General features: G+C 42.8%; 1 protein-coding gene and 1 long non-coding RNA gene across 3 annotated transcripts in view; one reads left to right on the plus strand and one right to left on the minus strand.

Annotated features, from left to right (window-relative positions):
• LOC308470514 overlaps window positions 1-5,765 on the plus strand; it is a 114,653-nt gene extending 108,888 nt beyond the window's left edge. Inside the window, exon 2 of the long non-coding RNA XR_013982459.1 lies at window positions 5,450-5,765. This is a non-coding gene — a long non-coding RNA (uncharacterized lncRNA). The remainder of the gene's footprint in view (window positions 1-5,449) is intronic.
• The window catches only part of ASPG (asparaginase), a 61,564-nt gene continuing 47,636 nt past the window's right edge, over window positions 1,464-15,391 (minus strand). For both annotated transcript variants that reach the window (XM_080978963.1, XM_080978962.1), the window contains exons 14-16: window positions 7,281-7,380; window positions 5,092-5,152; window positions 1,464-3,772 (exon numbers count right to left, since the gene is read on the minus strand). In XM_080978963.1, the coding sequence (XP_080835089.1) occupies window positions 5,096-5,152; window positions 7,281-7,380 (157 nt within the window). In that variant the 3' untranslated portion in view covers window positions 1,464-3,772; window positions 5,092-5,095. The remainder of the gene's footprint in view (window positions 3,773-5,091; window positions 5,153-7,280; window positions 7,381-15,391) is intronic.

The following is a 15,391-nucleotide window of genomic DNA, read 5'->3' on the forward strand; positions in this document are numbered from 1 at the left end:
GAAGTTGCTCCTATAGCTGTCCGTCAGCTCATATCCTGGGCTGGATCAGCCATGTGTGGTTTGGAGGTCAAACTACATGTTCCAAACGTGTTTTTCCACAGTGCAACCCCAAACAGCCCAGGGGATGAGCCAAGCCTGTGCATAAGCAGAATTTAGGATAAAACCGGTTATGTAATTCTCACCTGTGGCTGTGTTGCCAAAGGGCTTGAAGTGAAGCACATGGCGAATCCAGATTGCTGTTAGACTCTAGTTAATAGTTTCAGTCACCCAAAGCTCTTGGATCATCATTTCAGTCTAGGAGGAGAGTGGAGGAGACAGATGGAAGCAACATTCTCAGCAAGATTTTAGCCTCTCTTTGCATACATTCAAGATTAAATTGCAAAGAGGAAAAGGAGGAAATACAAAACACTTCGAGAGCATCTGTTGCGGTGATTTTCTTCTTTATATCACATAATAACTATGGCAATGTTAACACAGGCCAGCCAATCTTTTTAAGCAAAAGGATTTGTGGCTTTGGCATGCCTCCCTCCCTACTGCTTAGGTCCAAGTTGATGCTTGTTAAGTATAACAACTCTGTATGTAGAAAGTTAGAAATATGAGTGCTTAGAGGAATTATCTGCATTGGTGAACTGGCTTAAATCAATGTTTTTGTATACCCCACAATTAAGGCACTTCAGACATCTGGGGACTCTGCTCTTAACACGGGGCAATTTCTAAACCCTCAAGATGATAGTGAAGTTGCCGTTTATATCCAAGATGCTCAAGAGTTCTGACAAAAGGACTGAGCACGCACTGACTCCAGAGACAGGTCACCTCCTAACTCTCACTGTTTTGCAAGAGGGATTCAACGGCATACCAGAAATTAAAGTTTGTTCAATAAGGAGTTCTCACACAACAAATCCATTTTTTAAAATGGACCTTTTGCAGTTAGGAAAGTGATGGCGGGGGGGGGGGAGAGAAATGTGGGGTAACAATTGACAGTAATGTAGTAGGCTCCCAGTTATCAGGGAAATTCACTTGGCACCAACTCTTGTCATTTTTTGAGGGACAGACCAAAACATTTATATTTTCCCAGGCATTTGGGAAATGTTAATAATCCAGCCAAGTTTTTAGTCGCTGCTTCTGGTGTGGATTCTTATGTAAGCTGGGGTGTGTGTGTGTGTGTGTGTGGATATTCTAGGTTATGCTTTTATGAGTATTTTATTATATAATTTTGTGTTTTCCTTTTCTTGGACTTGATTGTGGGCTCCTGGTCTTCCTGATCACTGTTGGAAACAGGATACTGGGCTAGATGAAGTCCATTCAATCAGGACTTGTCTTAAGTGTAATAAGCAGGCGCCTGGAGTGATGGTATTGTTCACCAGCAGAATACCATTGATGGCTGCCATTCTTGTTAACTGACCAGATCAATAAATCCTCCTCCTCCTCACTGCCCCACTAAAAAAAACGCAACCACTTAGTGCTGAGCTAATATTTTTCAGAGATTTTATTGAAAGGCACAGCAAAGAGATCACGATCATTTCCACAGTAACTCCCACTATTACACAGTGGTGGGGGAGGTCTAATGTGCTGGCAGCAGAAACAAAGATGCACAAAGTCACCCTGAAAAGTATCACAAATCTTATCAAAAGCGATTACGCTGTTCTCAAAATACCTACATGTATTTTCTTCCCTGAAAGGTAAAGGTAAAGGGACCGCTGACCATTAGGTCCAGTCATGGCCGACTCTGGGGTTGCGGCACTCCTTGCTTTACTGGCCGAGGGAGCCGGCGTACAGCTTCCGGGTCATGTGGCCAGCATGACTAAGCCGCTTCTGTCGAACCAGAGCAGCACACGGAAACGCCGTTTACCTTCCTGCCGGAGCGGTACCTATTTATCTACTTGCACTTTGACGTGCTTTCGAACTGCTAGGTTGGCAGGAGCTGGGACCGAGCAATGGGAGCTCACCCCGTCGCGGGGATTCAAACCGCCGACCTTCTGATCGGCAAATCCTAGGCTCTGTGGTTTAGCCCACACTGCCACCTCCTTCAAATATTTCTCAGATTTCTCTTTAGGCAAGAGCCGACAGAAAGATGCTTACAAATTTTGGCATTATTTTGACTTCCTTGCAAATTACCAAGATTTTACCACCACCGCAAGCGGGACCCTCCAAGTGATGACCTTCAACAAAATGTTGTAGCATGGGGAAGGGGACCTGTGACTCTCCAAATGTTCCTGTACTTCAAACCCCATAATAATTATAATTATATTTTTTATTTTTAGTACCCTGCCCATCCAACTGGGTTACCCCAGCTACTCTGGGCAGCTTTCAACATATATACAAACATAATCAAACACTAAAAAACTCCCCTATACAGGGCTGCCTTCATATTTCTTCTAAAGTTTTTATAGTTACTTATCTCCGTGACATCTGATGGGAAGGCATTCCATCAGCTCCAGCCAGAATGGCCAAGAGTCAGGGATGGTGGGAGTTGTTTCCCTGCAACATCTGGAGAGCCACAGGCTACGCATCCCAGTTGGAGTGTATTCTCATCTCCAAACAGGAGTCCTCAGGTTTAGGGGCCAGCTGGCCATACTCCCGGGTTTTCTGTTTTTCTCCTCCAACCAACACTCAATATCCTGTTGTGACTGAGCACGTTCTGGGGCTGTGCATTACACTCCTGCCTACTCTGCAACCTGTACACTCCCATCACTGGTTTCAGAGGCAGTATACACATGGCATTAGAGGTGTAGTGGTTAAGAGCGGTAGACTCGTAATATGGTGAACCGGGTTCGCTTCCCCGCTCCTCCACATGCAGCTGCTGGGTGACCTTGGGCCAGTCAAACTTCTCTGAAGTCTCTCAGCCTCACTCACCTCACAGAGTGTTTGTTGTGGGGGAGGAAGGGAAAGGAGAATGTTAGCCGCTTTGAGACTCCTTTGGGTAGTGATAAAGAGGGATATCAAATCCAAACTCCTCCTTCTTCAGAATCCATATATATCCTGTCATTTCTTGTGAAATACTATATTTTGAGAGGGCTGCCTTCTCTAGATTTTAAATATTTCCCCCCCCCCTTCTGGAAGCCCCACAATTCTCTCAAGCAATCTGATGTGTGTATGCCCCCCCCCCCACTTAATTTGAGAGGAAAGCTAAAACCAGGTTTCTAATGCAGTACACTGCATTAGAAGATTGGTTTTAAAAATGATGCTTCTCTCTGAAATTCCTGATTATCTCATCTTTTGAAAAACGGTAGCCCCCGCTGAAATGTGAAACTTGATTTCTGTGTCTAGATTTCTGTGAAGAAGCTCCTGCCCTGAGTCATCTGCCACTGAGCTATAGTGAGACACAGTAGCTCTGCAACAGAGCACTTTGCTTTGCTTGCAGAAGGTCTCAGGTTCAATAGTCAGCAACTGAAGTTAAAATAATATCTGATAGCAAGTCTGGGCAAGATTTCTGCCTGGTACCCTGCAAAGCTGTGCCACCACTGAATCCATGGCCTGACTTGCTATAAGGCAATTTCATATGTGGTTTGAGAACAGCTGTTCATTTCATCACCACACATTCCTTCCTGAAAACACAAATTGATTCAATAGGCTAGTATGAGCACCGAGTCTGAAGTATTGCAATGTGCTTTGCTAAGCATTAGTTTCTTCTTTTTTTAAAAAAAAAATAAGAAAATAGACTCTCTTTACTAAAAACAGTGAGCATAAGCTTGCATTCTTCAATTGTTATCTGTGTTGCTTGCAGCGATGTGTGCCTTTCCTCCCCATCTTGCCTCAGGGAAGCTCCAAGTATCTAAAGAAAATCAGGAAAATATATTAGATAAATAGGTAGGTAGGTAGATAACTGTCTGAGTGCAAGTGGTTGACATTTCCTCTTTACAATGACAGCCACCCAAAATTACCCATTGCACTCCAGAGTTCTACCCTATCAGTATCTTCTCAAACTGTATATAAAATCCTCTATTGCCTTTGCAGTTCTTCCAAATTTTGTATCACATGCATATTTGACAAGTGTACTCTCTACTTTCTCACTGGCTAGTCATAAAAATTATTAATAATGGTCAGGAGACATGAACCTCTGTGGGATTGAACTTTCTGTTTAATACTGCTCAACTGAATATTGGTATTCCTTTAAGATACATTTTATACATAAAACGTGGCTTTCTTGTTTTAAGCTTTTAAAAATGCAGCTATTAATTTGAAACACAAGCGATCTGCCCTTGTAACATGTGGGTGAGTAGAGAGGGGAGGTTGGGCTGCAGAATGACAGAAATCCAGTGCAAAAATTGAGCTGGCAACTTTGTTGCTTCAGCAGACAGCCAAAAGAATGATGTAATCCATTTATAAAGCACCATAACGAGTCAGGATCATTGCCCATAGGTGTTTGCATACTGTTGAATATACAGAGATAAGTAGCAGAAATCATTTCAACATGCCCGTGAAGCAAGGAGAAACTTGCTTCACAGTATGGAGCCATGTTTCAAATAACTTAAGACGTGGCCTGAAATTTCAAGGAGGAGGATTTCACAGCCTTCCTTGAGGAAAAGCCACCCTGGGGCGGTTTCATATACTCCAGAGCAGAACACCCCATTTGTCTCCAAGAGGGAGTCTTGGCCAATCCAGCCTCCATGGCAAGCTTACCAGCATGATACTCTTGAATCAAACCACCAGTCCCATTTGCACTTTACATAATCGGGATTATATAATCGGGGTGTGTGTGTGTGTGTGTGTGTGTGTGTGCGCGTGTGCGTGTGTGTATACCACAACCTTAGGTGTACATGTGATGCAGCCTTTACAGACTAGTGCACACAAGGATTGTCCTCCCAAACGGGCAGTGCTGTTAGTTTTGATGGCAATGATCTATTTTCCAAATCCTGAGATCCCCCGAATTGGTGCTTTCAAAGTTGACTGTATGCTTAGTGAGCATGCAAGACACCTTAGCCCACCAAGTAATGATAAAACAGATGGATATATGCTGCTATGAACTCAAACCAGAGGACTGTGGTCCCAACTCAGTCCATTTCCCAAACCCCCATTTCCTCATGGAGCGAATGACCCACATGCACACCGCCAAACATTGGTGGTAGTTGTTTCTCAAAGCGTAAGCCTTACCAAATTAGGCCTCCAGCTGACATAAAAACTCCATGACTTTCATACGATTTGCAGCTCTTGCCTACAAGAAAAGGTTGTGATAGTAGTAAGTGCTGCTATGCCATCTGCACATAGGTGCTCATACACATGCACAAATCACACAGAGGCACCTAAACATGCTGCTCCCATATGCACCGTCTATACGCTTCACACTTCAATGAAAAGCCTCTGCTTCAGATCTCTTCAACACCTGAGGTCAAACTGGAATCTACTAACAGGGCCTTTTCAGGAGTGGCATGTTCCTCTCCCAAGAAAAACTCACCAGGATTGGCCAATTGGAAAGTTTAGGAAAATAATAAAACTCTTTTCTTTTCATCAGGTTTACAGCGATAGGTTGGATGATTTCCAGAGTGCTGAAGATGGCTTGAAAAAGAGATCAGTGGTTTAGAAGATGGATCACTAGAAACAGGTCTCTTTCTTTTTGAGCCGAGAAATCAAGTGGTTTTAATTTCTGCTGTTTTCCTTGCTTTCTATTAACTTTTATGGTTGTTTATCCATTAAGAGACTTTATGTGTATTTTATTGCATACTATGTAATTTTTAAATGGTGTATTAGAGAGTTCTTTCAGCTGAGTTGGCAGACTAGAAGTTCAAAAAACAGATAGCTAAATAAATAACTATACTGTACCACACAAACTCAATTGAGATTTTTCATTCCATTAAAGCTATGAGTAGACAGTAACTTTCTCCCTAGCCTACTGTCTATGTGATTTAGCACCAATCTAGAAGTATTAGAATCAGAGCCCTTTCCCCTGCGCACAAAAGCTGAGCAGGTACTTGCACAAAACCCTGAGCAATCACCCAGTTGCACACTTTCTTTCTTGCTGGCCCTGTTATTTCCCTACAGGCCCTGCCATTTCGAAACATCAGCATAGGCACAGCATAGGCCCTTGTGGTTCTGTTTACACCAGGAATGAAGAATCTCTGGACTGCAGACCAATCTTGGCCTGCCAGGGAGTCCATTTGGCACATGATATCATTTCCCCCAGACCACACTAACGCACCAACAGCAGCTGACATCAACTGATGGGTGGGAGGGAGGGGTTAATCCTGCCTTGGCTATGCAATTCTGTTCCCAAGGAAGCAGGATTTTATCCTCACTCATCTGCTCACCATTAAAGGGCTGTGCAAAAGCGGCCTTTGAAGAAGCATGCTCAGGGGAGCTACCTCAAAGAGGCTTTTGCAAAACCATTAAGACAGCTCATGAGCTCCTGTTTGCTCAAAGCCTTTTCCAAGTCTCCGTGCTTCCCCCATTAAGTTCCTGACAGCAGAGATGAAGGGGGAGGGGAAAGATCTGGAAAAGACTTCATGAGTCTCCTCCTCTAGTTCCTGATGTATCTCAAAGATTTTGAACTAATTCAATGAATTAATTAATCTGAACTAGTTCATTCCAGGCACTGCTCTAAGGGCTTATAAACACTTCCTCTTGTCCTGCTGCTCTTCCCTGGGGGAAAATGCTCTTTAGCACTTGTTTGGAACAAATGGCAATTCAGGTTTTCACCAAATTGCCATTTATTCCAATGCATTGCTAAAGAGTGAGTTCTCCCTTGGAAAAGAGCGAGGCAAGGGGGAAAACTGCTTGGACCCATGCTTTCTAGGCTGATGCTCTCCAGTTGCTTTGCTGACTGAGAGTCAGTGTGGTGTAGTGGTTAAGAGCGGTAGACTCGTAATCTGGTGAACCGGGTTCGTGTCTCCGCTCCTCCACATGCAGCTGCTGGGTGACCTTGGGCCAGTCACACTTCTTTGAAGTCTCTCAGCCCCACTCACCTCACAGAGTATTTGTTGTGGGGGAGGAAGGGAAAGGGGAACGTTTGCCGCTTTGAGACTCCTTTGAGGGTAGTGATAAGGCGGGATATCAAATCCAAACTCCTCTTCTTCTTCTTACTTTGGGCTGCAGCTGCCATGAGCCATGAGTGTTGTATTCAAAAGCACCTGGAGGACACTGGATTGGGGAAGGCTGACCTAGGCCTTCCAGAGTCTCCTGCTCCTGCAGCTCCACTGAATCCTGTGCAAAGCCATTTCAGAAACCTCTTAAGTTGTATTTGATGCGGGGCACTTTGGAGATTTGCCTTAGAACCGAAGAGGTGTTTGATTTAACATACATATTGAACAGGACGTCCATCTGACATATTACAGTAATCACACACTTACCACGGCATATGGAGTGCTCCCATCATAACCAGGATGGTTGAGATCCACACCAGCCAGATGCCAGGCCAGCAGTCCTTCAACATCTCCATTAAAAGCAAGACTGGCATGGGGAGAGGGAAGAATATATATTTTATCTTCCATGTTCAAAGCAGTACAATCTGCTTTCCAAATTTAAAACAGATTCAAACATGTGCTGCTGCCAAGGCTTTCAAACCAAACGACTTGTGAAGGAATGGGGCTTTTGAATGGGGACTGTTGTTCTTCAGACGGGCCTAGCGATCTCAAACACAGGATCCCCTCTATCCACAACTCTGTTGGAGGTAGCTTATCACCAAGGGGGCAAATAATATTTTTCAGTGCGTTCAGCACCAGAAACAACAGTTAATTACAAATTTTAAATCTCAATTTAGACTGCAATTCTAAATATACTTTGAAGTCTAGTTTGACCCACAGGCAGGAGGTTCCTCACCCCCGCTTTTAAATCCATATCATTTACATTTGAGAAAACATGCTTAGGACTGAGACATCAATGTGAAATAACAAAGATGATTTGATTTGGAGAAGTTTAATAAGTGTCTGCAATCTCACTCTTAGAACAAAAGTTTCCAGGATGAATTTATGGCAACAACATCCAACGTGATGCTGCCTGATAAACAGTTCTGTATAGATTGAAAGCTTGTCCCTATTTTGTGACTTTGAGGTCGGCTCCTTGTGAACCAACATGGCTACCTTTGCTTTACATAGCATCAGTTTCCCACTCCAAAATGGAGTAGGGAAACTGATTTGAGATCCAGCTTTCTCTTCCCAGGACCCATTAACAATTCTTAATACATTTAGCCCAAAAAATATTGACCTAGAAACTCATTCAAACCTCTACAGCAGGCCTGGAGAACCTGTGGCCCTCCAGATGTTGCTTAAATGCAACTACAATCCTCCCTAACCATTGGTCATGCTTGCTAGGGCTGATGGCATCCAATTCTGTGCACTGGCAACAATGTACCTCCAAAAAGGATGACAAAGGAAAGGCTGGGGATGGCTGCCAGAAGAAGCAGGACAAGGTTACAAAAGCTCCAAACAGCTGAGCTAGCAACAGTGTTGATGAATCAGGCGCATAAATGAATAGGAGTGTACAGGAAGAAGCTTTCAACAGGCCAGTTTCACCCAGTGGGTGTGCCCATGACCAAAGGGGAAAAGGCACACGCAGTTTCATATTTCACAACAACACAAGATTCAGCTCATGACATGCAGTTTAAGTGGGATAGACGGCATTCAAATTGCTTCATTTTCATTTTTAAAAAGGACTTTAGAATTCACTGCCTGAATGCGGCATAACAGCAAATGTGCTACAAAAGCATGTTAACTTTAATTTCATGAAAGGTGGAAAGTAGGAGTTAGCAGCTCGAAGGCCTTTCTCTTCCCCAGACAAACCTGGCCTTCTGAGGGATGCCAGCCTAGAGGGCAAAAGAGGTGTCAATAAGCCCAGCTGGATCAGGCCAAGGGCCAAAGGCCAACCTAGGCCAGCACAGTGTCCACATACACATTTTTAACAAATTCTATTTTAATTTTTTTTATTCTTTGTGTCATTTTTTTAAATAAAGGCTTTTGCCCACCACAGAGATGGAGATACTGTACTTACATTTAAATGGGATATTGCCCTCCCTGATGCCTACCAAATGAAGACATCACAATTAAAAAGAATGGAATTGATTGGCGCTGGTCATTTATTTAGCCAAACTACTCTCCTCGCGATTCATATATTGGGTTAATTATGCTCCTTGCATGGGAAAATTGCCTTTTAAGATTCCAGTCCTTTCCTTCATTATGAGTCAGGAGATTAAGCAAAACTCTTTCATCAGCTGCATCGCTAATCATGTCTTTTCCACCATCTTAGATATACACAAGATTAGTAATACGTTGAAAGTTTCATAAGTGCACCTAATGAATAAGTCTTCAGCTGGATTTCATGTATTAAAATAAAGACTTGTTACTAAATCAACGCTAAGTAAAACGTTGAGAATGTAGTTTATGAAGCTGGGTTCATACATAAGCCTAAGATCCTCTTATAGCAAGGAGCAATATTTCCGGGTTTTAAAATGGCAAAACTAAAAAAATTCTTTTAGCTCTGGTTGATTTCAGAGGGCACACCAGCAAACTGATAGTGGCATGAATGGTAAGCCCCTTTAAGATGCAACTTGATGACTTCCGGGGTGGCGCCATCGGTAATGGCGGACTCCCTCTGAACTGGAGGGACTAGCTCCTCATGAAACGGGTCTTTTCCGCTACGGCGAAGCGGGGACCCTTCTGGAAATCACAGGCGGATGAAGCCTGTGACCGTGGGACTCGGCGGGCACCCTTAGCGCCCCCCCCAACCCGCAAAGGAACCCACTAACGGGCTCCGAAGCGAAGAGGGGGAAGTGGCGCGGTGGTGTGAGTCAATTGCTTTTTCTGCGGAGCGAAGCCGCATAGCCGTTGCTGGAGAGCGCTGCCTTTTTCCTGGGACAATTTGGCATCTAAAATAACCACCCGTGAGTACTGGAACATTGAACATTTGGACTTTAAATAAGAACTGGCGAAATAGAAAGGAATTTGGACTTAAAAATTTACCTTAATTTGGTACTGAAACGGTAATGTCTAAACAGGAAGTCAGCCTTCCGTTTCCTTGCAGCCAGAATAAAGCAAAGACAACATAAACTAGAGCTTTAAAAATCACTTTCAAAGGATTGGTTTTCATCATTTAAAATCGCTGAACCCCCCTTCAGTAGCAGGAGAAGAAGGGGGATCTTTTTTGGGCTGTTTAAACCTGCAGAAGTGAGTTTAAAGCAAAGTAATTTTCCACCATCCTGATCCTGGAGCGGGGTGTCAGAATTGACGTTTGAAGCTCATTGACCAGAAACAAATGTCTTTGACAGATAGTTAAAAGAAGAGAAACATAGTGATTCCATTGTTTCCTTTCGCATTTTATAAAGAACAAATATGGACAAAATACCTTAAAAAAGAAACTTTGTTGCTATTGTTTTTAAAAGAAAGAACAATCAGAAGATTTCCCCCTAGAGGGGGACTGTGAAATTGTAACTAATCCCTGGGAGCTTGCAGCTGCCACAGATTACAACCGTGGGAAAGAATTTGTGACCTTGCAGGACAATGTCTTCAGAAGCACTGTTGGGTGCTCTCTGCAAAATAAATGCCCTATTGGATCAGTTAAGCCAGAAGACGGATTTGATGACTAATGCGGCCAGAACCTTTGAACAGGTAGTGGGAAATTATATGGAGCCCACCCAGGAGCTAAAACAGGAGTGTGCCATGACAGAACAGCTGAGAGAAGAGGATGCTGCTGAATCTTGGGCGCCAGAGACGGAGGGAGCTGCGGCCCAGCAGGAACATAAATTTTTGGATTTGACAAATGAACTTGGAAAAAACCAGACTTGGAAAGATAAAGTTTGGTTTGGTTTGGAAATGGGGGGTTGGACAGACCCCCCTATACAGGGAGATTTGGACTTTTCGAGTCTGGCAATGGGCTGTCAGATGTTTGGAGCTGTGGGGGCTCTCAATTTTGGAGGGAATCTAAAACATGTTTTTAAATACCACATGGAGTCTAGTCTGGACTATGAAAAAGGGGCTGATTTGTTGAAAAGGGTCAAAAACATTACCAAGCTGGAGTTCCCACGAATGAAAGGAAAATATGAAGAAGAGCTGCGGAAGGGACATGGAAGAGACTTGAGGGCTTCGGATATAAGATTACCAGGTTAATGTGCTAGACTAATAAGATAAAAAGGACTGACAAAACCCGGGACCAGGAGGAAGGGACGCTGGATGAAGATTGGATTGTTTATTTCTTTTTTTATTATTATTAGGATTGTTCTATAAAATTGATGAATGCTAGAAAAATGTTGAAATGAAATTACTTGGCTCTTGTAAAAATGTCTAAAGAATTTGGTAAGAATGTTATGGCTAGGAGAAGTTGGTAAAAATAAGATTTAAGTTTTAAACTTTAAGGTTTTTTTTTATAAGATAAGATGAAAATAGATTAAGGTAATGTAATGACAGAATACTATGAATTATGGAAAGGATTTGCTGTGATTATTATTAATCAGGATACAAGAAAAGGGAGGAGGAGGAGGTCAAAGAAAGAAGGTATTGAAAGTGGAGAATTTGAGAATGATGGTTTTATTTTTTATTTTTATTTTTCTGTCTTGTCTTTTTTTGTGTGTGTAATTTAAAAAAAAATTTTTTTTTTCAATAAATATCATTAAAAAAAAAGATGCAACTTGATAAAAAGCTGTTGGGGGTTAGGAAGGCACTTTTTCTTGGCCACATTCAAAAGACAATTTGGTGTTCTTAATCTGCTTCCCATGCTTCCATTTGCGCCTGTAAGGAAAGCATGGGCACATCAGTTGCAAAGGGACAGAAAAAATACCAAAAATTGCAACCAAATACGGAAAAGGGTGAGCCCCATCAGTGAAAGCCTGTGCAACGACTTCCACTTCCACAACAGGGCTTTCCCCTCTCCTCCGCTAGCACACCCCCCCAAAAAAAAAATTGGTTCAGGGGAGTGTTGGGAGAACCCCCCAGAAGTGTGTGGAAGGAGGAGAGCAAGAATAATTCCTTCTGGCAAGTTGAAATGCTTGTCCTGATGAAACGATCAACAGAGCAGGATGTTGAAGTCCTCTCAAAAGCTTGGAGCTGTACTCAACTTAAGTTCTACTCAGCGTAGACCCACTGGAGTTAATTAACCTAAGTTAATCATATCCACTAACTTCAGTGGATTTTCACTGAGTATGATTAGTCAGGGGTTGCCTCTGCTTGCCGTTGGCTCTGAACTTCTGCCTTCCACCCCACCAGTTCCCAATGAGAACCAGCCACCAGCACCACTGCTAGCATCTCTGCAGTGTAATTCATAAAGCTGAATGTTCAATAGACTCCTTAAAAACTTCGTCCTTCTCCATTTCATTCTGATCACTATGATCAGCCTTGGCAAGGCAAGGCAAGGCAAAGCAAGGCAGACAGGCATTGTCAGCAGTCACCCCCTCCAGTTGTGAAACTATCTCCCAAAACTGGAAAGGCTCTTGGGGCATAAGCTAAAGGGAGTCCCAGCTAACAAAACGTCAAGGCAAGTTAAGCAGATGTTCAAGGAGACGGTAAGTGAAACCAATTTATTTAATTAAAACACTAATAAAGACATAGGAGCCAGATTTTGTAAAAAATTGTAGCTCGGTGGCTAAATTCTAGGGGTAGGAAGCCTGTAGAAGCCTAGTTAGTGTTCAGTACTACATCAAAAGCAAGAGTGAGTGATTTATATCACCTGAAACATCAAGCCTCTTGGCGGTTGGAGGGATGGGAATCTCTCACATCTGTCTCTAGTCTAAGAATACCAAATGAATAAAAGTAATTCAAAAGGCCACACACAAATGACACAACCCAAATTGAGATTCAATATGACCTTAACAGATTGGAAAACTGGGTGCAAACTAACAAAATGTATTTCAATAGGGACAAATGCAAGGTTCTGCACTTAGGCAAGAAGAACCAGCTGCACAAATATAAGATGCAGGACACCTGGCTTACTAGCAGTACATGTGAAAAGAATCTGGGGGTCTTGGAGGACCACAAGCTTAACATGAGTCAACAGTGCGATGCAGCAGCAAAAAAAAAAAAAAAAAAAAGTTAATGCTATTCTAGGCTGCATCAACAGAAGTATAGTGTCCAGATCAAGGAAAGTCATAGTACCACTCTATTCTGCCTTCCTCAGATCACACCTGGAATACTGTGTCCAATTCTGGGCACCACAATTTAAGAAGCTGGAACGTGTGCAGAGGAGGGCAACCAAGACTGGAACCAACAGACTGGAAACCAAGCCTTATGAGGAACAGTTGAAGGAGCTGTGGATATTTAGCCTGGATAAGAAGAGACTAAGAGGAGGAGATATATAATAGCCATCTTCAAGAAGGGCCGTCACATGAATCAAGCTTGTTTTCTCATGATCTGGAGAGTAGGACTCAAACCAATGGTTTCAAGTTACAAGAAAGGAGATTCCAGTTAAACACCAGGAAGAGCTTTTTGATAGTAAGAGCAATTCGGCAGAGGAATGGACTACCTCAGGAAGTGGTAGACTTGGTGTTTCATTGTAAGTTTTTAAGCAGAGGTTGGATGGCCATCTGTCTTGAATGCTTTAGATAAGATTCCTATATTTCAGAGGGTTGGACTAGATGACTCCCTTCCAACTATGATTCTATGAAATATTGTGTTGGCATCCATCTTTCTCCAAAATGTGCATCGTAAGACATGACTATGCAACTTGTGACCTCCAAAATGTACATCGTAAGACATGACTATGTAACTTGTGACCTGCAAAGCCTAACACAGCCTTCAAGAAGAAGAAGAGGAGGAGTTTGGATTTGATATCCCGCTTTATCACTACCCGAAGGAGTCTCAAAGTGGCTAACATTCTCCTTTCCCTTCGTCCCCCACAACAAACACTCTGTGAGGTGAGTGGGGCTGAGAGACTTCAAAGAAGTGTGACTAGCCCAAGGTCACCCAGCAGCTGCATGTGGAGGAGCGGAGACGCGAACCCGGTTCACCAGATTACGAGTCTACCGCTCTTAACCACTACACCACACTGGCTCTCAAGCCTAGTATGAGCATCAAGGGCTAAAAAATTGGTGGGGGCAGGGGTTCTGCCCATCTAATAATGCAAAATTGAATGGGTTGTCAAGCACCTTGCAAACCACAATACATGACAGGTGATGTGGTAGGTTGCAAGCTGCACAGGCCCATCCTAAGAGGCAAAGGCGCCTCTTCTCATCTCCCCACCACCACTGCCGCCCTGAAGCTGTTGTATATCCTTTTACCTGAACTCCTCACAAGGAGCATATTAAGCCTCTGTGGGAGATTGAGATGTTTATAGCTGAAAAGTGTCACCCAGATAGTGAAGAGATTATGCTTCTCTGTTGGTGAAGAGCCTTGATAAGCAGGGTAGTGATTTCGAGTGAGAGGAAGATAATTCTGCCTCAAGCACATTCAAGGATACGGTTCCTATTAGCTGGCCTGGCCATGCCTCTTTATGCAGTCTCCGTAACCGCTGGGACAGATGACAGATTAAGATCATAAAAACCCCACTCCATATTTTATTTCTCCAGAAGGATAATCAGGTATTAGAGGCATGGTCAAAGTTCTGTCAGAATCATAATTTTTCCCGACAGCTGTGATCAGAATTGAACAGCATTTTAGCCTGGAGATGGGCTATGATAACAGGCTTGAAGGAAAGCATCCTTGGATTTCATTAACTGGCATTTTGATATATAGGAGGGAGGAGCAGAGATAGAAAGAAAAAGGGAATTTGGTTGCTTCTTTCCCCCTCCCTCCAACAGCCCCTTGCATTTCCCCCCCTTTGGGGCAGCAACCAAATATGAAAGGGTCAAGGCTCACCTCATTTTTTACTAGTTACAGTAACAGAGATGTCGATCAAACATAATCTCTGGTCAAATAAGAACTTGCAGAGTCGTTTTTAGAATGGATTGGTATATTTGTGTTATATATTTTTCTGTGCTATGAAACCTGGTTAGTCAACAAAGAGCTCCAAAAATCCACTCCAATCTTAATTTTTAAAAGAAGCCATGGAGAAACAACAAAATATATGAACTGAAAAACCAGTCAGGGCTAACAAAACACCTTGGTACAAAATTGCATCATACGTGGATTTTTTTTTTCTGGTTGTTCTTGAAAGTCTCAAAGCATTTTGCTATTCTGTATGGCCAAGCAGTTTAACAAGTCCTTCAGAGGGCAGAAGAAGCTAAGAGTAGGGTCAATTTATTTGTGAAAAAAACATAAGGGGAGTGGATTAACTGCCTCCTTTAATAATCCTGGCAGGTGTTAAATTTGGCATAGCAGATTCCAAGCCTGACTCCACAACATTCTGATTAGCTGTGGCTTATATACAATATTTTCACTCCCCCTTCCTCTCAATCTTTCAGTCAATCACAAAATGAGGAGAGTTTGGTTAACAATTACTTCCCTTTAATTGCCAGAATCCTAGAATGAACTTTTGACCCTCATGTGCACAACGTCTGGTACAAAACTTCCTAAACAAAACATCTACCCTTGAACTTTTAACTTTC

Source organism: Podarcis pityusensis (genome assembly GCF_964106645.2).
Source record: "Podarcis pityusensis genome assembly, chromosome: 1".
In the NCBI taxonomy this organism is placed as follows: Eukaryota; Metazoa; Chordata; class Lepidosauria; order Squamata; family Lacertidae; genus Podarcis; species Podarcis pityusensis.